Source organism: Anguilla rostrata, chromosome 3, assembly GCF_018555375.3.
Source record: "Anguilla rostrata isolate EN2019 chromosome 3, ASM1855537v3, whole genome shotgun sequence".
In the NCBI taxonomy this organism is placed as follows: Eukaryota; Metazoa; Chordata; class Actinopteri; order Anguilliformes; family Anguillidae; genus Anguilla; species Anguilla rostrata.
The window spans coordinates 6,258,661-6,280,256 of record NC_057935.1 but is presented as its reverse complement, the minus strand read 5'-3'; the positions used below and the strand labels follow the sequence as shown (position 1 = coordinate 6,280,256).

General features: G+C 45.4%; 1 protein-coding gene across 1 annotated transcript; it reads left to right on the top strand.

Moving 5' to 3' along the window:
- Positions 1-3,879: 3,879 nt before the first annotated feature.
- On the top strand, positions 3,880-21,065 carry gal3st3 (galactose-3-O-sulfotransferase 3). The gene is made up of 3 exons (XM_064325752.1): positions 3,880-4,219; positions 18,531-18,617; positions 19,576-21,065. Exons 2-3 carry the CDS (start codon positions 18,535-18,537, stop codon positions 20,843-20,845), a joined length of 1,353 nt encoding a protein of 450 aa, XP_064181822.1. The 5' UTR covers positions 3,880-4,219; positions 18,531-18,534; the 3' UTR covers positions 20,846-21,065.
- The last annotated feature ends 531 nt before the right edge of the window (positions 21,066-21,596 follow it).

Here is a 21,596-nt window from a genome sequence, read left to right as displayed (position 1 = left end):
TAAATCTATTCCACTAAAATAGTGTTCCATAGTGTAATCTGCAGAGATTATATACTATTATTCCACACGAGACAGCATTGCTGTCCGTATTTCTGAGAACACTGGCGTGTTATTTGATTCAGAAAACCCCCTTTGAGAGATGGGACTATGACCAGTCTCGAAAGCAAGATTACAGTTATTAATATCAATAATCATATTGCGTTCCCCATATGGACACTCAAACATTTGGCCTGTGAATCCGCATATTTGGGGCAGATCTGCCCAACCTGTTGGGGGATTACAGGCTTCATTTGACAGCAGATCTAAGCTGATCATGACCGAGTTCAGTGACTGACTGGATGGGTCATAGAGCTCGGGAAAAATGTGTGTGTGTGGGGGTGTGTGAGTATGTGTGTGTGTGTGTGTGTGTGTGGAGGGGGTGTTTGTGAATATTGCGCTTATGTGTATATGTTTGCAGGTGTGGTGTGAGTGCGTGTGTGTGTGTTTGCAGATGGGGTGTGTGTGTTCATGTGTGTGCGTGTGCAGATTGGGTGTGTGTGTGTGTGTGTGTGTGTGCGCGTGCAGGTTGGGTGTGTGTGTGCGTATGTATGTGCATGTGTCTGTGCTGGTGCAGTGTGAGTGTTTGTGTGTCTGTGTGTGTCTGGTTCTGCGTGAATGTGTGTGTGTGTGGGGATGAATATGTGTGGAAGGGCTCTGGGTGGTCAGTACTGCAGAGGAGTGGAATTTGTGTTGAGTCAGTGGGGCAGAAGGTGAGTATGGGGCGGGGTTAGAGAGCAAAAGGAGGAGGAGTCTGACTGCTTTGGAATGGGAGGCAAAACGACAGATATAATAGCAGTTATTCATGGGAAGTCTTTGAGGAAACACAAGGAGGGTATAGGGGAAGGGTTATCGGTAAGTAGATCACATTTTGGGGCCCAGTGCTTGACTTTTCATCCGTGATCAGTGCAACTAAGCATACCTTCTTTTTAAGATACCTTCTTTTTCTGTTCTGATCTGTTCTGCTCAGTATTCAGTCGCACAGGTGTGCGGTCCTGACATAACAGTGAGGCCGTGGACCGATACAGCTGAAGAACCCCGGCTGTCTAACACAGCAGCATAGACATGCTGCGCTTGAGGTACATGTGTTTACCTATAGGCAGAAAGGCAGGACAAGGGGGTAGTATAGGGAAACCCACATTATTTTTTAACTCTTTCCTCCTTGGTCTCCAATCCACCCCAATGTACTTCCAGTCAGTGAAATTTCAACCACAGCATGTGTTTTTTTCTTCTTTCTTGTGTGTTCGAAATACTTTCTCGAAGTATGAGACATGCAGCGGTCAAGCTCTGTTGGCTCTGCCGCTAATCCTAAGCTCAGAGAGCCATTCGATCCAGTTGGAATGGGGTTTCAGGCTCAGAACCCTTTCCTGACTAGGACTGGCACACAAGCCGGGCAATAGATCGCTGTTGCTAGGAAACAGAAGAGGAAGGAAAGAGGGAGGAGCCTGTTGTAGCCAATCGTGACAATGGCAGTCCTCTTTGAGGCAGAAGGCTCTAAATTCAATATATTCAGCTCTCACCTTTAAGGGCTCAAGTGCACCACACCAACTGCAGGAGCCTTGAATGGAAAGCTTGTTAGTCGGGACAAAACAACATTTCAGTATCATTCAGGATGGGAATTTCAATGTACACAATAAAATGAAAATTAATAATCTGGGGCAGAAAGAATCAGTACCGAAAATATTTTCAGTCTAATTACCACAGTGTGTCTTGACATGAACTAGACCTTGAGATTCAGTTTGAATAGCTTTTATTTTTTAGTGTGTCATGTTATGTAACCCATCAGATGCAACTCCTGCTCCTCTTCGTCCATTCACATGTTTGCTCTTTTCTTCTCCACAAAGCCAATGCCGGAGTCCAGGTGACGAGAAATTAAATAAATGACAGACCACAGCATGGATGTGTTTTCCACTTCGATTTGCTTTTCAGGGCAGTGCAGGAGGTCAGGTAGCACTTTCCAGCCCCATCTTTGTGTATTTATGTATTTTCTGTCTATGGTTGGCTAAGGGACCGGACACAGTGGCCTCAGATATACCATATAACCAAAAGTATCTGGACACCCCTTGGTTTGGGGCTGTTGTTCATTGTTTGGGCTAGGCCCCTTATATTTAGTGTTGTTATAGCAAAGGGTGGAACAGCTCCACATCAAGGCCCATCATTTTGGGTGAGATGTTGGATGGCAGGTGTCCACTTTTGGCCATGTAATGTGCCTCACATTCCTATCGTTTACTCTGATTGCACCGACAAATCACGCTCCAAAGGCTCAGCTATTGGGAATAATACTGGTAACCTGGCGGATAAGGAAGGAAACCTCTTCAGCAGTTCCTAAGGCATCAGCTGCAGCGGAGCTCTGTAAAAAGGAACGAAATGGTTTTAGCTACACACAGAATCTGGCACCTGTCCACCGTAAAAACAAATATATCCCCCCTAAACAAAAACAACAGTGAAAGGACTGGCAGAAATTTTGCCAGTCAAAAACCATTTAACGAAGGCAAAAACTGCATAAATCCTGTTTTTTAATTGTATAAATCCTATTATTTTATGGGATAGCCATTAAATAATGAGTTTGTGTCATTATTATATATTATTGTATATTAAATCCTGTAAGGTTTTTTACAAACATTTTACAGTAAAAATACTTTTTTTTTTTTACATAGTTCTGGGTTCACTTAGGTGTTCATTTTTTTTTTTTACTACTACAGTTCATTCATTCATGTGTATGTGTGAATCCAATTATTTGTGTCATTTCAAGTTCCTGAGCAAGGCTGTAGGGAATATGTTCAGGGACAGCTCTCTTTAGTATCATCCTGGCTAAGGGCCCACTGAATAAATAAATAAATAGATAAATAGATACAGGGAGAGGTGTTACATTTAAACAGTAGGTGTGGTGGGGGATGTTTGAGCTGTAAAAACTGCTTCGTCGTGAGGACTGATCTTAAGGCATAAAGCACAGGATGAACCATCTTTAGTTTCGGTCATAGCTGGGTGTGATATGTTGGGCGTGCAGTAGTGATTGTTACTAGGTTACATTTCACTTTTCTTCAATCCATTAAAAAAAAAAACAACAAAAAAAACGTTTACCTCTGGAAATATTTACATTAATATATGGAAACAAAAATGTAGATTAATGTGTGCTATCTCAGTGAAATAAAACCTTTTGAGTAGTTCTAATCACTATTTTAAACAAATATGAAATATGACTTATGTATTGTTGTTTAAACTATGCATGTACTACACATTTTGGCAAGAGTGACGATCGATGGCAGAGGAAAATCATTTAAAATTGGACAGCTTGGTCCTATGTCATACGCAGTAGGCTGTTGTGTTTGGAATGGGTTGGTGAGGAATATGCTCTGTATCGCCCCAGGATTATGCAGCTGAAAATACAACCTTAACCGTCAAATGTCTGTATGACATGTGGCATATTGGGATATAGATGCATGCATGCATTTTGCCGAAATACATCAACCAGATTATAGGAACAACAATAACTGTTTGTAAGGGCAATTGCGTCATTAATCCAACGAAGGTTAAGCAAGACACCTATACATCCCTATAGGTCAGTTGTGGCTGCAATATGGCGCAAGCCGATCTGTAGAATGGCCCAACCAACTCGTTGATAATAAAAACAGGCTATGTTTCACAAGTATTTATGCGTCTTGAACATACGGTATATAAGCCTATGCCGTCACTTCTCAGCAAGAGTGATTATGTCACAGGGCTTCTCGCTGTTCTCAACCAGAGTTCTGAACGTATTTGAATCAAGATGTGCGTGTGCACGGGCGCGCATGCGGGCTTATGTGTGTGCGTGTGTGTCTGTATACATGTGCGCGTGAGCGCGCCTCCGTGAGCATCGGCAATTTGAAGCAAAGCGGTTTGGAGCGACTTGACCGACTTGCTTGCGCACGAGGTGTCTCATCGCGAGGATGTTGATGGCAGTTCCGATCTCGCGACTGCGACAGTGGTGGCACCGAATCGCCGACAGAAATATTGCTTAGAAGAAACGATGCATTCTCGCGCTACTGCCATTTTCCCCGAATATTCTGCCTTATTTGTGAATCAATAATTTACCAGGAGGAACAGGGTCCCACACAGCCTGAAGCAGGTGAGAGGGACGGAGCCTATAGCCATAAAGAAGAATAGCCAAAGCCACCCTCTCTTTCTCAGTTGTGAAGTGACAAAGGTGAGAATTAACGTTAATGTTACATGTCATTTCCTTGCATCCACCAGAATTTCGCAAGCTAACTATATTTGAAGTGATACGTGATTCTTATCTAGGGCATACTGTAGATTTAGCCATTGCAATACACTGGCTTGCCGGGGGTATGTTGCAATTGAATTATTTTAGCCATAAACCTTATTTGAAAATGTAACCGGCACATCACCTAATCGCTTAATCGCTCAATAAGTAAAATGCAGATAGCCTATTTAAGACAACGATAAAAAAAGCTGCGTGCATTTTATTTATCAGAAATAAAACCCTCTATTAGACCGTCTAATCCCGGTTTATGCCCGTTTTCGCCGTTTGATCGTGAAATTCCAGTGGTTTGACTGATAAGGGTAGCCTACTTGTGAACCAGAGTTGCAGTTCAGGCACAGTTTTAGGCTTCTTGCCCACTATGCGTATTTTTGATTCGATTCTTCCCTGTCTGGGATCCTGTCATTATACCGCTACTTTTGTTCAGAACAGATTTATCTCTAGGAATTACCTAAATACTGACCTGACAGTCCACTCATTACACGGTAGCATGACAAATAAGCGAACCGAAAATGAGTAATTACACGGCATTGTTTTAGTAGTTTAGTTCTGGGGAATGTTGAGTGTACTATACTTGGTATGGGACAGTTGCTCAATATCCATATTTTCTTTCTTTTTTGTTGTCCTCATAATGTCATTTTTCTCTGTTCTATATGACCTACACATTGCTTACATTCACAACTATAAATATCCACATATTAATATTGTGGAGGGAGATATCCGTATCCGTGATATGTTAATATTCTTGGGACCCTCTACACAGCCTCCACCACCTCAGTATTTTTTATGGTTTGTGTTCTTGTTTAAGTGAAAATTTTAATACATACTATTTTAGTACTAATTTCTGAATGTCAGGGCTGCCCTGATCTACCATCCTCTTGGTTTTCATTCAATCTTTAATGAAGCACACCAAAATTTAATTTGGCACACCTGCTAATTAGTAGAATCAGGTGTGCTAAATTGGAGTTGAAATGAAAATCTACAGATAGGTTTGCCAGATGTCCAGGAATAGGGTTGGACAGCTCTGCTGTAAGTACACTAAAAAAAAAAAACTACATTGGATAAACCTATTTCTTACACCTACGTTGTTTAGGTTTTCTCAACTGAAAATGTTTAGTTCCATTTAAAATAAAATAAATATTTCAGTTGAGAAAACCTAAAAGTATAGGTGTAACAAATTGAGGTACAAATTTTAGGTTTATCCACGGAAACATTTTTTTCCCGTGGTAGACAGACTGCCTGTGTACAGTGTAATTGCTGTTGAAGTGTTTACCCGATTGTTAGAGAGCACTTTTCTGAGAACTTCCAGGCTACACTCAAACTGAATGGACATATCGAACTTAATGCAATTTAACAGTGTGGCCAGATAATTACCCAGCATGGTGTCGTACAACGCATAACACTGAGGGGCAGGTTAGCACTTGTCAAGTGATGATAAAGACAGCCTCGGAGACAATGTATTCACAAAGGGAAAGATGAAAAAATCTGCTGAAAAGATGGTGAAAATCTCAAAAATGCTTTGTTCATCTTTTCAGCACACTTTCTTGTGGCTGTTCTGGCTGGCCGTTTCTCCGCTAGTAACAATTGGTGGTCAAGCCCCATTGCATTACATTAGTTTTTTTTGTGTCTTAATCAGTACCTTTTTCTCGGACAACCTGCACAGATTGCATTTTTGCACACGCGGCTGAAATGAATCACAGGTTAGGTTAAGTGTCCCGCTAAAGGACACCGCCAAAAGCCTTGCCTGGGATTTGACCCCGCAACCCCCCCCCTGGACACTAGCCATAAACACTACCCCGCTTGGCCGCGTTAGCACCGCTGAGGATAAAACTGCGACGGACAAATGGTCTGAGAACCGTCCAGGATTCGGTATTTACGGGCGGCCGTGGTACCTGCTGAGGCAGGTCAGTGGGAATTAAGTGGCGATTTTGTGTTTTCACTGTGGTTCGATCCCCACGGCCGGAAACCGATTCGACACAGAGAGGACGGATAATATAAGGATGAGTAACAGAGACTATACAGCCTGTTAGCGGAACCTGTTATGTAAATCACACAAAGGTTAGCACAGATTAATGGCTGCCTCTCTGTTTTGCTTGGATTTCTCATTTACAGTTATCCACAAAACATTCTGTACATTCGTTTGGGGGGGGGGGGGGTATTTCACTCAAAGCACAAAATCAGTGTAGGCTTGTTTAGTAATTAATTGAAGGCTTTTTTTAAAATGAAACAATCCTTCACAAATAAAAAATTTCACATAATCTATTTTACCACCTTTATTACACAGTGGAGTGACTTTGTGTTATTAAATTGATATAAGGCTTAAGATAGGCTATTGCATCCTTTCTATGTGTTAAATGGCCTTCTCTTTGTTTTAGCCTGAAATGTGATGTGTACCAAAATGGTACCAAACTTAATTTTTTTCTCTGCACTTTAAGTGACTAACCCCTCGGCAGACTTGGGTATAGACTCTAGGTATAGGTGCAGTCTACGCAACTGATTTTTGTCAACAGACATCTTGAGTCTGTAGCCATTTGCATCAGACCTAGGTCAAGTAGTTATTTGTTTTGGATTCAAATACTTTTCTACGCTTTACTGGTCTTGTCTGGTGTATTGGAACCAATGAAATACTCTCAAAAAGTACAAACCCCGCCTTCTGGTCACATTGGCTGGCTCAATTACACCAGGCAAGATCAATAGTGCACAGAAGAATATCTGAATCCAAAACAAATACATATTTGACCCAGGTCTGATGCAAATGGCTATAGACTCAAGATGTCTGTTGACAAAAATCAGTCATTATTATTTCTCTTTTATGTAAGCTGTCCACCAGATTTCACCCTTGCAGCTTCTGTGTTTTAATACAGTCATATTTCCCTGATGAAAAACCTTCAAAATTGTATAGCTTCGCCAAACAACATAAAGTTGACGTAGCACTTAGCAGGATAATGGTGGCTGCTCCACAAAACTTACTGCCACATTTACTAACGTTCACGTCGACAATTGCTGTAAATAATAAAATGTAAAAAACTGAGAGTGGATTAAGTGCGCCTCACAAATATAATTAGATGGGGCTGCTCAAGCAGAGGTTTCGTAACAGGCTTCTAGTCGCTCTCAATTATGAGCAGGGGAGACATAACACCCCATTTTACGAAATGACACATTCAGATACCGACCCTCATATATATTCTCACGAATAATAATTGCATTGATAATAGTGAGTAATCGTTTTTTTTTTTTTTTTTCACACAGGACAGGTATTTTATACAGACAGTAATGCTTCATTGCATTGCCATCGCCGGTTGCTTGCTTTCTGAGAAGTGTCGCTGTATTTTTCTCTTTGCCTGTTTTCTATCCCTTCAATTATTATGCTTATTGGTGTGGATCAAATGACTAAATTTCCCCCAACTATTGCATTTTGACTTTGTCAGATCATCCTGGTCCTGGAGCATGTGGCGTGGTGGTATTGGTGTGTCTTTAAGGTTGAAAAATTCACTGGATCTTAATTCCAAGCGAGTGAACACAGAAACCTGATTGTGTAACAATTGTGTAACAATTGTGTACTTTAGATCTACACAGCAAAAAATGTAAAGAGCACGATCAACCGACGGAGTACATACAACTCTTATACAGTACATGTTTTTACACTGTTAGTGTTGATTTAACACTGCCAGTGTTGATTTAGCACCAGTAATGTTGCTGTGTACATTGACGTTCAGTGTGCGAGAGCTAAATGACGCGGTTAAGTAACGGCTGTCAGAGACGTGATGTAAGCAGTTGCGATCGAACCCCACAAGTTGGTAACCCTTTGAGAATCGGCTCCCGGGACGATGCCGTCAGCACTTGGCCACACATCGAGTTTTCAGAATCCCGCAATCTGTGTAGGAAAAGCTCCTCGCAGCGTCCTCGGAGGATCGAACCAGCTCCTGACGGATTTTCTGCCAGCCGAACGTTCCGGAACGCTCTCCCTGTTAGCACACAGAGCGCAAAGCCCCGGGGCTAGCCTTCGACATCGGCGCAGCTGGGAGGGACTGGGTCTTGTTGGGGGGTGGGGTGGGGGGGGGCGCTTTTTTGCGCAAAATCCCACCAGGCTCCCTTTTGGGAGCGACATGCAGGAAGACCATTGTCTGCAGTCGAGGTTCCGGTTCAACCCACTCTGGCATCAGTGTCCTTGAGCAGACCCTAACCTACTGCCTGGCGTGAAGGCATCACTGTAAGCGTTGATAAACCTATAAATGCGTCCATTTACCATTTCCATTGGATGCAAACGCCGAGCACGACATGCTCACTGCCCTGAAGACCTGCATTCTACCATCCCGTTCTTCGGGGAAAGGACTCACACTTGATTGCCTGTGTGTTTTATCATGCCGTCTTTTTAATGTGTACTGTAGATGTGCTCAGCGGACGATGGTCAGCGGGGACCGTACACAAATCAGGCGTAATTGCACTGCAACGAAGATGCATCGCAGGAAATAGGAAAAACTGGGAAATAATAAGAATTCCCAGCCAGGAAAGCAGTGGGAAGAAAAAAAAAACCCCATTGGGAAGAACCCAATTACACAGGGAGAGCCCATTCTCCTCTGGCTGGCCCAGTGCGAGCTAGTTAAAGTTATGCTAAATGTTATTAGGGAGGTAATGAGGAGTCTACTGGGCATGCAATGATGCTAATCATAGTGGCTGGGCAGATCGTAGCCTGGGGTGAAGACACACAACCCTCCCAGTGTCGAATCCCTTACTGTTGAAGTATAGTTTCATTTATTCATGAAACCACAACATTCATGAAAAAAAAAAAGCCCACCCAGGACTGCCTGACACGATTTTGCCATGACCCAAATGTTACTTGATTAGGCGGCAGTTGTCGACAGGCAGCCCCTTCTGCAAGGCATTGTGGGCCGTCCCGTGGGGCTCCAGGGCCCTGACAGGCTGTTCCCCCCCCCGCGACAGAGCGGGTGACTCTTTCCCGCTGACGCGGCACCCGTGAGCCTCTCCTGAGAGCGACCGCCCCTTTAATTAATCTCTCTTAGAGCGAGCCGCGCTTTCGGGACACCGCCGTCACCGCCGCCGCCGCCGCCGCTGGGGCTTCCCTTCCATTACATTACATTTACATTACATTCATTTAGCAGACGCTTTTATCCAAAGCGACGTACAAAAGTGCATTTTCATGATCGTAGACAACTGCTGAACACGGGTTCAGTGAGGTACAATTACTTATTTTGTAAAGCTATTTCTAGCCGAGAACAAAGAACACTATCCTGGTCTAACATCTGCAAAGCCAAACTAGGCAGAAGAATAAGCAGAGTATTAGGACAATACAATTTACCAGAAGTGCAGGATGGGGCAACATGTAACAAGTGACAGGAAAAGGTTTTTTATTTTTTTTTTTATATATATATTATATATATATATATATATATATATATACCAGGTGGTGGTGGTTATTCTAGGTATAGTCTGAAGAGATGAGTCTTCAGGCCACGGCGGAAGATGGATAGTGAGGGGGAGGTTCGGAGAGGGACGGGGAGTTCGTTCCATCCGCGGAGATTCGCTGTGTCATCGCCTCCGCTTAGGCACGCGTCGTTCCAGACGTGAGAATGGGCTCGCGGGTCCTCTGTGGCGAGGCAGCACGGGGTGCTTCCGAACAAGCCCCGCCCGTTTGCTTACATTTACTGTTGCGTTCAGACCCTTGCCTCCAGTTGCTCTTGTTCAGGATGATTGCGTAAGCGCACACGCTAAGGCAAAGGGTATTTCTGGCACCTGGAGCAGCTTCAAAGAGTCCAGCTTCAAAGGGGGAGTGGCCTAGCTCCGAACTGGTGGAATTTAGTGCAACACTAACTGTAACCCTGTAACATAAAAAATCATAGGGACTCACATACACACCTAGTGGCACATTTACTTCATCATGGACTTAAGGCACTAGAAATATCGGGCCTGCAAACAGACACTAACTGGACATCAAACATCAAACCCAGGAGGACTTAAAACTTTTCTTTCCCAAGGGGCCCTCATAAGGGGCAACTAGGGAAAGAAAGATTTTTTCCCTAACCTAACCTTGTCCCTTCTCTTTGGAACTAGGCCACGCCTCTTTGGAACTAGGCCCCTCCCATTTGGAGCAGCTCCAGGCACCAGAAGTACATACTTGACATTAAAGGCTCAGGCAACAGTCAGATCTTTAGGTTTAAGAAAAGGACCGAGATGGGAGTTGGCCGTTTTCTGCTGCGGCCCGCTGAACAGCGAGTTCCTTTTCGGTCCAGCAGAGGGGGTAAGAGTTCCTCTGCGACTCTTTAACACAGCAGGACCACCCATGTAGTGACTTAACACCCCGTGTCATTCTGTGTGAGACCAAAAGAGCAAGCTGGGTACCCTGTCAAGGTTCTGAACTCCTGCTGCAATCTGCTCCAACAACACATATAAAATCAATCGCATTATATATTTATATTTGAACCCTGTATATGCTGAGGAAATTACTGGAGTGTTAGAAAATTACGGCGTGATGTATAATTGTTTTGTGTTGCTTGGCTGTGCGTGAAAGTTCAGTTCCTTTTGGCGATTCCATACCTTATGTTGCAGCATGTTGTCATGAACTTGGTCCGACCAAACCATTCGTATTCAGTTCAGTGTGGAATTCCTATACCTAAGGCCCCTGTGCCTAATTACCTGGTCACTGTGCTACAGCTTTTGACAATGATGCTCTGTTGGAGATTCTATCCTTTCTAACCAAGGCCTAACCAGCTCCTATGCAGACTTTAATGGACACACAGCAAAAAAATGTGTGTCTTAACAAGTGTTTTAGTCTTGCAATGAGCCTTAAAATCTTATTCTTTTCTCTCAAGCAGAAAATATCATCTTGTTTTCAGTTACATTCTGCTTGTCAAGTGCAATTGTATTTCCTCACTGGCAAATCTCGAAAATGAGCCAAACTGTCTCACCTCACTGGCAGCCTTCTTGCCTTATTCAGCAGGAAAGCAATAGAAACAAGATTTCATGTCAAAATATAAGACTATAAGTACTTGTTCAGATTTGACTCTTTTTTTTTTGGTCTCTGCAAGCGCATAACAATATCCTTCGAATCAAAGCAAATGTACGCGAGTGTGTTCTCCGAGTGCATTAAGCCACCATGTAATTTTCACCGGTGACTGATGGTAAAGCAGCGTTGGGGAAGTGTTGTGCGCTAACAGTTAAGAATCTGGCTCATAATTACACAGCTGCGGGTCTCTGTGCCTTGGTGGAGCCACTGTTGTCGTTCACTTGAATAAGGTACTTATCTTGAATTGCTTTAGGGAATATCCCGCTGTTTCGTACGTACTCTGAAAGCAAAGTTGGCCTCAGTAAGACAGCCTGCCAAGCAAACAAATGACAGTTTAAGTGTGGTGTATGTTTACCATCGTGAAAGTGTGCATGTGTGTCAGCATACGTGCTTGTATGCATTATTGTGTTTAAGTTTGCGTGTGCTTGTGTGTGTGTGTGTGTGTCTGAATGTGCGTGTGTGTCTGTGTGTGCATTTGTCTGTGTGTGGGTGAGGGACTTTGAGGACTTCTACTGGAGGTCTTCCTAGCCACCGCAGAAGAACGGTAAGGGTCAGCCTCCCGTTGCTTAGCAACCAGCGCATCCTCCTGGATGTGACGCAAACAGGCCAAGAAGCCTGATTCAGGGTGACCTCCATTCAGCTCTGCTACATGTGGCTTATACTGGTCACAAGCTCCCCCCTTCCACCCCCTGAGTCTGCCCAGATGGCGAGTGGATTTAGCTTGGGGGCAGAGCAGGATATTGGGGGTGAAGGCCACTCTTGATTTGGCCCTTGGGGCCTCAGGACATACGCGTCTCTTGGTGAGTGCAGTTGCTTGTGAACAGTTTCTAAAAAATTAAGCAGGGAGCGTACAGTTCTGCATTTAGGTATGAACGCTTTATAAAGTAGTAACACCAGGCTTATAAAGGTGTTATGTATACTTTTTGAAGCCGTTGTGATGTCACACCTTTGTGATGTCACAGCTAATGCACTGTTAATTGTAGCCATGCATTGTGAACTGCAAGTTTACTGTGTGGTGGCAGGCCATCAACAAACAGAACAACTGCTTTCATGTAAAAAGAAACGCATAATAAGTATGTACCACCCGTACCGCTAGCCATCTTGTAATTTCTAGTCTTAATTTGCATGTAGTATGTTCTCCAGGAGGGTTACATGTCAACTGTGCACAGGGCACTGTGTAATCATGAGCAAGCCCAACATGAAGAAGGTGGTTATACATTAATTGTTTGTTTTTCAGTTACTTTTTGCAGGAATATGATGTTTTAAAAAGTGTTCTGTGAAGGGGCCAGTGGAGAGGGTTCGCAGATTTTTTGTAAATTCTGGGTTGGGGGAAAAAATACAACACATTTGTGGATTCCTTTGAAGACAATGGTTGCAGGTATCCTTACAAGTGTAATCTTCAATTCATATCCTTTATTTATAAGTCTGAACCTAATTTTCTTTTCCGCCACATTGGTCAGAATTATAAAGCCACCCCATTAGTGCAGCATCCAATGTTATTTCAGGCTTAGAGCAGCCATCTTGACCTGCAGAGTGGGTGTAATCAGCCAGCAATTATTTTCACATTAGTGCCCCCCCCCCCCCACCTTCCAAATGAGCTGGACAGACATTGTGCTTTGCTTTTTTTAAAAAGATATTATTTCTCATTTATTGTAATTAGTTATTATATTTGTAATGCTTTCCTAAGCAGCTTTTATACCCAGCTTCTTTTTTTTCCTCTAGCAATTTTGCCCAGTTCTTTGCCCTGCTGCTTCTTGTCCCTCTGTGGTCTCCCAGCCCAGCTGTGCATGAGGTGACTGTCCTTTCATATGCCCTTTCATCTCATACATACAGGTAGACTGCAAGCACCCAATCAGCCAGAGCGGTTGCTTTTTAACCCTTTGAAGAATATGGGTTTTTTTTTTCTTTTTTTCCCCTAAATGTCAAAGGTCAGTGTTCTAGAGCTCTGTTGCATTCTGTTGCCAGTAGTGATTGTTACATCAGTGATAGAATGTTGTCCTACACCTTAGAAGCCCAGTTCAGATCGAAGATTTGCGATGTAATGAGTTGCAACTCATTACAGCATTCGAAAACATGCCACGCTGCTGCCACTCCTCTTGGCAATATTTCAAAAACGTTATTTTTCACATCGCAAATTTTTGGCTTAAAGGGTTAGGCACATGCACAGACCTGCGTTCCCTTCTGGGGCGAGACTATGGCCAGAGTGCTTTGGCAGCGCCTGGGTGGCCATTTTGTTTTTTTGTGTTTTTGCCATTTTTCTCAAGCATTTAAATGCGGCCTTGTGTATTGAATGAGATAGGCCAAGTGGGCAAGCGAGACAGGCAGGCTGAATTCCTTCAGGTCTCACACTCTGAAACCAAACACTGCAGTCATGATATTCAATGAGATTCCACAGAAACATCACTTAACCCGGGAGCTATGTTGTACAACACACACATACACACAGGCACACACAGACATACACACACACACACACACACACACACACAGTCACACACACAAGTAGACACAGACACACTCACACACAGAGAGGCACACTCACACATACTCACACACACACACACACACACACACGCGCAGATTGTGAAGGCCGCTACACTAAATCATAACCTCGTGGGATTCCAGTTTCGGCTCCCTCCGCTGTCTCATTGTCACGTGGATCGAGAAGGAAATCCAACCTGGCCAGTTTAATTAAAGAGAGGCCCTTTCTTCCGTGTCTGGGGTCTAGGGCAGGACAGGGTCTCGCTGACAGAGAGCCACTTTAATCCCCTTCTTATTAACTCTCAATAACACCTGATCCCTCTGTGTGCTGGGTCCTGCGTTCAGAACCACAACTCCAGTTACAGCAAATATAAAATGTGCTGCTGGTGTCTGTTTTCTTATTCACATTCAGGAGTGATATTGGGCTGTTCCTTAAAAAAAAATATGTTTGGATTTTTTTTTTTTTTGCTTTTACATTGCAAGGAGTCCCAGACAGTAAGATGTAATGTAACTCTACTATTTCCTGACCTGTGACAGTGCAGTTGAATCTCTTATTATTAATTTGGGTGAACCAGTCATTTGAGATATAACAGTGCCCCCCACAGGTGTATATGGGACCACCTGCTATGAACAGCCTGCTTGTCCTGTCACTCTGTGAAAGACTGAACAGCTGCACCAGAGGGTTGCGAGTTCAGATCCCGCAGTAGGTAATCACTGTTAAATGTGCTTGAGTGGAGCCATTTACCTCCAAAGAGTGCCTGTAACCCTCTTACTCCTATGAAAAGTCAGTGTTTTTTGTAAAGTTCTTTTCAAAATGCTAAGCCAATGTTCTAGAACTTCGTTCACCAGTAATGATTGTTACATCAGCATTAGAATGTTCAGTTAAGAACATTCTAATCCCGCATTTGTGATCTTACACCTTAAAGGGTTAATGATCAGACCGTGATTCTATAAAGGCTTTTTTTTTTACCATACAGCAACACGGTTTCACGTTTTTTGAGGTTGCACATCAACAACACCTTTATTCAGCTTTCATCCTATTGTCACTGTTGACCACCAGGGTCCTACCGTGGAGGGAACCCTGGACAAAAGTTAAACGAAAGCTTTTACCCCAAGTGAAGGTCTTTCACAGCAGGTAGTGCGATTGTGCCTGATTTCTGGGTGTCAGGTAACGCAAAAAACAGTCTACCTGGTTCCTCGCTTTCCCCTGCATAGAAAGCCAGTGGTTGTGTCTTACAGTAATCAGGTTTTCAATCAAGCCAGGTGAGCCCATGAGAGGTGGAGCCTTGGCTGTTTAATGTTCTGTTAAATGCTGCTTTTTTTGGGTTTTCTCAGGTAATAAGGAGCTGTTCCAGAGTTTTCTATCGCAGAAAGGGGGGAGCGTTGAATGCAAAGGTTTGGGGACCGTGTTTGTCATTACCGCTCTGTATTCATATTAGAACTGAAGTTAAACTGAATGGTGTTTACGACAGAGGCTTACCATCACAAGCCGCTGATCGTGCTCATTACAACCTGTTGCTCTGCTGTACTGTGTGTTTGCACTGAAGGTGGGGGAAGTTCAATTGCAGCAAAACCTAAGCGGACATTTTTTGTGGAAACCTGCTATTAGAATGTTCCATTCCAAAAGTTCTACACGGGTCACCTTTTTTCAACTTCAAACATTGGATGGTGCTCATTATCGACATGGAACGTGCTGAAAAACGTTTGTATAAAATATACTATCAAGATCAGAAAATACATTTCCACGCTTGACAATATATTGGAGAATTCACAAATTAATTCTGTTCTCAGATTTTGATTTTGTATGTATTGTATGTATATGTATGTATATTGTATATATATTGTATATGTATCCATTTTTGTAAGGTGCACTGTTTTCTTTTGTTAAAATATAGATAGGTATAGATATAGTAGATGGCCATGGAAACATTTTGCTGCAAACTAATTTTGTTAAACACTATCATAGTAAATATAAACTAGGCTGGTTTTTATTAGGGTGCACCATAGCTCTGGTACTTAAGGGCAACCTGAGTGACTGTGGCTGTCCCCTTTGTGGTTGGATTGTAGTGACTGGGTCCTTGCATTACTGACAAGGCTGGACAGACTCAATTAACTGCTATTTGTGGCACTTTCAGGAGGCATCACCAGTTGAAAAAAACTTTGGGCTGGTATCACAGACACAGAGAAAGCTTAGCGCTGGACTAAACTGAGTTTTATATAAAGAATCTCTATTCAAAACTGAATTTAGTCTAGGACTAGGCTTAAACTGGCCCTTGATCTCAGTGTAGCCACAGGCCCCAGGATCTGCGCTCTCAAAAAGAATGTGTGAAACATCCCTAACACGCCTTTTTGTGTTCCTACTTTTGTGTTACAAATATGCAATTTATCTGTTACGAAGGGACACTTTTAAACATAGACAGTGTTGAAAGTAACACAAAACGTGTTGTCGTTGTCTAGGCATGGAGGTGTGCTTAAAAAATTGGCACGTTGTGTGCTGTTCTTCACACATCTGTTTGGGGAGTGTATAGACACGTCCTGCTCGTGCCAACTGGTGAAGAGTCTCATGGGGCCCAGACCAGGGATCTCAAACGCAAATCCTGGGGGGGCCATGGTGTCTGCTGGTTTTTTGATGTGTTCCTGCTCTTACGCGCTCAATTTAAGTCACCGATTGGCTGAAGAGTCTGCACACCTGGATTCCGAGGCCTAAACTGGCTTCTGACTGACGGAAAAATGAAGTTCTTCCTTCCTAATTCTTCCTCACAGTACGGGACTCCGAGCTGATTCTGGCACTGCGTCGGCGCGGTTGATAATTCAGCTACATTCAGGAACCGCTATATCAGGCCTAGCCTGGGGGCATACGATAGAAACCCTTCCATTCAGGTGATGACATAGACTGCAAGACGTTGGTACGGCAAGCGGCGTGTGGCCCAGCTTTGTACCCCTTCCTGTGCATATTGTAGTGCCAGGTGAGCTGCTAATCTGTGGCTTGTTTGCTGTCTGATATTTAGTTATATTACGGCTCTCTCCTGGATATGGGCACAGCAACCAAAATTCCGGACCACTTCTGTACTGCCGTTCTACGTCGGCCACAGCGCAGTGGTAGCTGTGATTCATTACTGAGAGTGGGTGCACACATTTTGGACGACATGTGCGCGGGTCTGCACCCTCCCAAATATACAGAGGATTCTGTGGACTACGTGAAGGAATTTGGAGTTGTGAATGAATTAATTAATGAAACAATGAATTTGTATGGTTGTGATTTGGCACTCCATATTAGGAGCGAAGTACATGCAATACATCCATGCACCCAATCAGTTAAATTGAGCTGCTCTTCCTGGTACCATACTCAGATAATATGCAAATGCATGCAGACATTGGCTGTGAAATCTGAAATCTGGACAGCGCTCCACCTCGGCTGAGTCAGTCCGTTAGTCACATTTAGAGCATGACGCTCATACTCAGTAACGTGTTCAGTGTTAATTTACCTCTGACAGAATGTGAAGGTGCTCTGTGAGAGTGAAATGAGTCGATTTAACACAGAGCATCACGCTGTACACGTCTCAGTTCTCAGTGAAGGAAGCAGCTCCAAACATGGTAGCATCTCTCAGTGTGTGTGCAGCTCCTGCAGTTACAATGCCTGACCAATAGAGGCCAGCAAAGCAGACAGCCAAGATGAACAGTGCCGGTTTGAGTTTGCTTTATTCATTACATTACATTACATTACAGGCATTTAGCAGACGCTCTTATCCAGAGCGACTTACACAACTTTTACATAGCATTTTACATGGTATCCATTTATACAGCTGGATATATATACTGAAGCAATTTCGGTTAAGTACCTTGCTCAAGGGTACAACGGCAGTGTCCTACCCGGGAATCGAACCTGTGACCTTTCGGTTACAAGCCCAATTCCTTACCCACTGTGCTACACTCCGTCCTATATTCAAAATACATATTGAATACATTCTGTATTTCTGCTGAGTTTGTAATGGAGGGCCTTTACATACCTCTAAGCAGTGCTGCCAAACGTTGTTCTTGGAGATCTACCATGCTGTAGGCTTTCATTTTAAACCCTAATTTGGCACACATGATTCCACTAATTAGCAGCTCAACAAGATCTCTAGCTCAGGCGTCTCAAACTCAAAGTCCCAGCATCCTTTAGCCAAGGCAATGACTTAAATTAAGCACTTAAGAGCAGGAACACATCAAAAGCCAGCAGACGCTGTGGCACTCCAGGATTTGAGTTTGAAATCCCCCGCTCGAGCTGTTGAATGAGGTGTGAAGTGTTAAGGTTGAATGGAAAACCTACAGGACGGTCGATCTCCAGGAACAGGGTTCGGGCAGCCCTGCTCTAAAAGGGACAGCTCACTTTTAGTGAAAGAGTGTTAGAGAGAGGGAGACATGAGCAGTTTGTACCAACAGTGTACAAATGATGAAGCCCTTAATGTGTGCATTTGGCTGGTATATTTCATGTCTAAAGAAACACACACACACACACACACAAACACGCACGCACATACACACACATATACACAAACACATCCGAGTCCGTCTGGAGTGTGTGCATTACTTCTTCATTATTTCTTCATACACTCACTCCCTTCATACTTCTCCCTTCTCTCCTCCTTTCTCCCATCCCTCTCTCCCTGTGTCTCTGTCCTTTTTCTCTCTCTCTCTCTCTCTCTCTCTCTCTCTCTCTCCCTCTCGCGCTTTCTCTCTCTCTCTCCCACACAGAGCCATGTCCCAGAAGAAGTTCTTCCTGGTTCTGCTGGTGATCAGTAGCGTCAGCCTCTTGTTGCACCACGGAGGACACTTCAGCTGGTAGGACCCTGCCCACCATTTGTCCACTTTTTCTGGGAAAAGATGATAATAATAATAATAATAATAATAATAGCAACAACAGTAATAATAATAACAACAGTAATAATAATAATAATAATAATAATAACTTTATTTGTAGACTTTGTACATAAGATGCACCACAAAAGTGCTTAACAGAACATAACTGAAACAAATATGTTGTGAATCTACTGCCAAGGTAACTGTGTAAGAAAGCAGTTGACTTCTCCCCGGTGTTATGGAGTTCACTGCGGCTTTTTGGGGACAATAGTACATAATTAGAGAGAACTGAAATATTCTTGACTTTTCTTTCCGCAAAACACAGAAGCTTCGAACGACACTGGCAGGAAAACAAAATTATGTGAGAACTGCTAAAAAAAAAGAAAGTGTGAATGCTGAATGCTGTACTGCAGGACACACTGTCGGAGCCGAGTAAAGCCAGATTCTGTGTCTTTTCAAAGCTGTAGTCACAACTCATTAATTCGTATCCGTCAAAGTCTTTCTGCTTCCTTGTTGTCTTTTTCATTTTCTCACTCCTTTTCCTTTCTCTCTTTCTCTCGGTCTCCCGTCTCGCTTTCCTCCCTCCCTCGTTATCTCTCTCCACAATTCCACTTGACTAGCAAATACTAATTAAGAGTACAATTTCAAATCGGCTTCAAAAATGACAAAACGCGTACATGCTGAATGTTGTTAAAGTATATTCTAAATAAGACAATAACAAAGGTCACGGTAAAACAAATACGTCTACATTACGACTATATTAAGAGTAACGTAATGTAGATTAAGCAGTCTATAATGATTCTGTGTTCATTGTTCTTATGTAATGTATGTTCTCTCTGAAAAGTAGATAATAAATAGTGTTTGTTTCTCATTTGGCTCACCGGGTGTCTCCGTTGCGTTTCAGCACCTCTCTTTGTGGTTCTCTGTGCCCCTGGTGTAGGACCATAAAGGCCTTCCTGGGCTGCCCCTCCCTGCGGCCCCTCCCCTCGTCGGGGCTGAAGGCCAAGCACACCAGCGTCGCCTTCCTGAAGACGCACAAGACGGCCAGCACCACCGTGCAGAACATCCTGTTCCGCTTCGCCGAGCGCCACAACCTGACGGTGGCGCTGCCGGTGCAGGCGTGCGCCCACCAGTTCTGCTACCCGCGCCCCTTCAGTGCCCGCTTCGTGCACCCGCACACCGTGCCCGCCCGCGTGGTCGCCAGCCACATGCGCCTCAACGCCAGCGAGCTGCGCCGCGTCGTGCCCGCCGACGCCGTCTACGTCACCATCCTTCGCGAGCCGGCCGCCATGTTCGAGTCGCTCTTCAGCTACTACAACCAGCACTGCCTCAGCTTCCGCCGCGTGCCCAACGGCTCCCTGGAGGCCTTCCTGGACGACCCCTGGCGCTACTACCGCCCGGAGGAGAAGGACTCCATGTACGCCCGCAACACGCTGACCTTCGACCTGGGCGGGGAGAAGGACCGCCCCCCCGCGGACGCGGCCTACGTGGCGGCGCTGGTCGGGGAGGTGGAGCGGGTCTTCTCCCTGGTGATGATCGCCGAGCACTTCGACGAGTCGCTGGTGCTGCTGCGCCACCTGCTGTCCTGGGACCTGGAGGACGTCCTGTACGTCAAGCTGAACATGCGCAGCCCCGGGTCCCGCCGCAGCCTGGGCGCCGGCCTGCCCGCCCGCATCCGGGCCTGGAACGCGCTGGACGCCCAGCTGTACGACCACTTCAACGCCTCCCTGTGGCGGCGCCTGGCGGGCCTGGGCGCGGCCTGCGTGGGGCGGGAGGTGCGGCTCCTCCGCCGGGCCCGGGACAGGCTGGTGCGGGGCTGTTTCGGCGGGCGGCTGCCCCAGCTGCGCCCCGCCACCCAGATCCGCAACAAGGAGCTGCGGCCCTGGCAGCCCAGCGCCCGGGTGGACATCGTGGGCTACGACCTGCCCCACAACGGCTCGCGCCCGGCGGGGCCGTCCCAGGACGTGTGCCTGAAGCTCATCATGCCCGAGGTGCAGTACTCCCAGCGCCTGCTGCACATCCAGTCCCTGCGCTACCGCAGGGGCTACCCCAAGCGGCTGCCCCCGCCCCTTCGCCCCACGCTGGCCCGCCGCCGCCTGCACGTGGGGTCCTTCCGGGACTTCCTGGGCCCCGCCCTCAACCAGCGGCCCGCGGGGTCGCAGAGCCGGGCCGGGAGGGGCGGCCGATTCTCACGCCGGCAGCTGTCGTAGGGCCGAATCTCCATGGCAACAGGCTGGGATGGGCTGTCTGGCCCCGCCCTGACGCAACGTCGCCTTCCCGTCCCCCCCCCTCCCCCCCCGCCCCCCCCGGGACTTGGCATAGAGCACGTTGCGCAGTGCTCTGCTTCCTTCAGTGTCTTTGTGGAGGGGGGGAGGGGCCCAAAATGGTGTCTGGAGTCAGGTGTCCCTGCTGACCACACAACACCCCCCCCCCCCCCCCAGTCCTGTTCGAGCCGATGCCTCAGTGACGCTCCTTGTATCAGCTTCCTGTCTTTCCCAGATGGCTCATGAGGATCTCAGGGGGGTGTTTACAGGAAGTGAGATGTGGGCTAGACCTAGAGAAAAAAAACAGATCCCCCCCCCCCCTTTGGAACAGTAGCTCAGGATTCTCTCTGAGTGCCATTACCCCCGCCCCCCCCCCACCCCAACTCTGACTGGTCAAAACATTATTCCACCCTCCTTCCCTCTCTCCAACAGTAGCGTGCTGTCCGCCATTTTTTATTTGAATGGCTCCATGTGGACAGTGCCACTCAAAAGCACAATGCATGTTCTGGCTGAACAGTGTCACAGAACTTGAACCACCAACATTGTATTGGGAAGGATTTGGGGGCGGGGCGGGGCCTGTGCTGACTGCTAAAAAGCCTGCTTGCGGCTTGCTGTCGTTTAAGTTCAGAGGCTTAAGCTCCTTCGCAAGCTTGCCGTTAGCCGCTGCAAAGCGAAATCCCTGTCAGTTTAGCCTTCC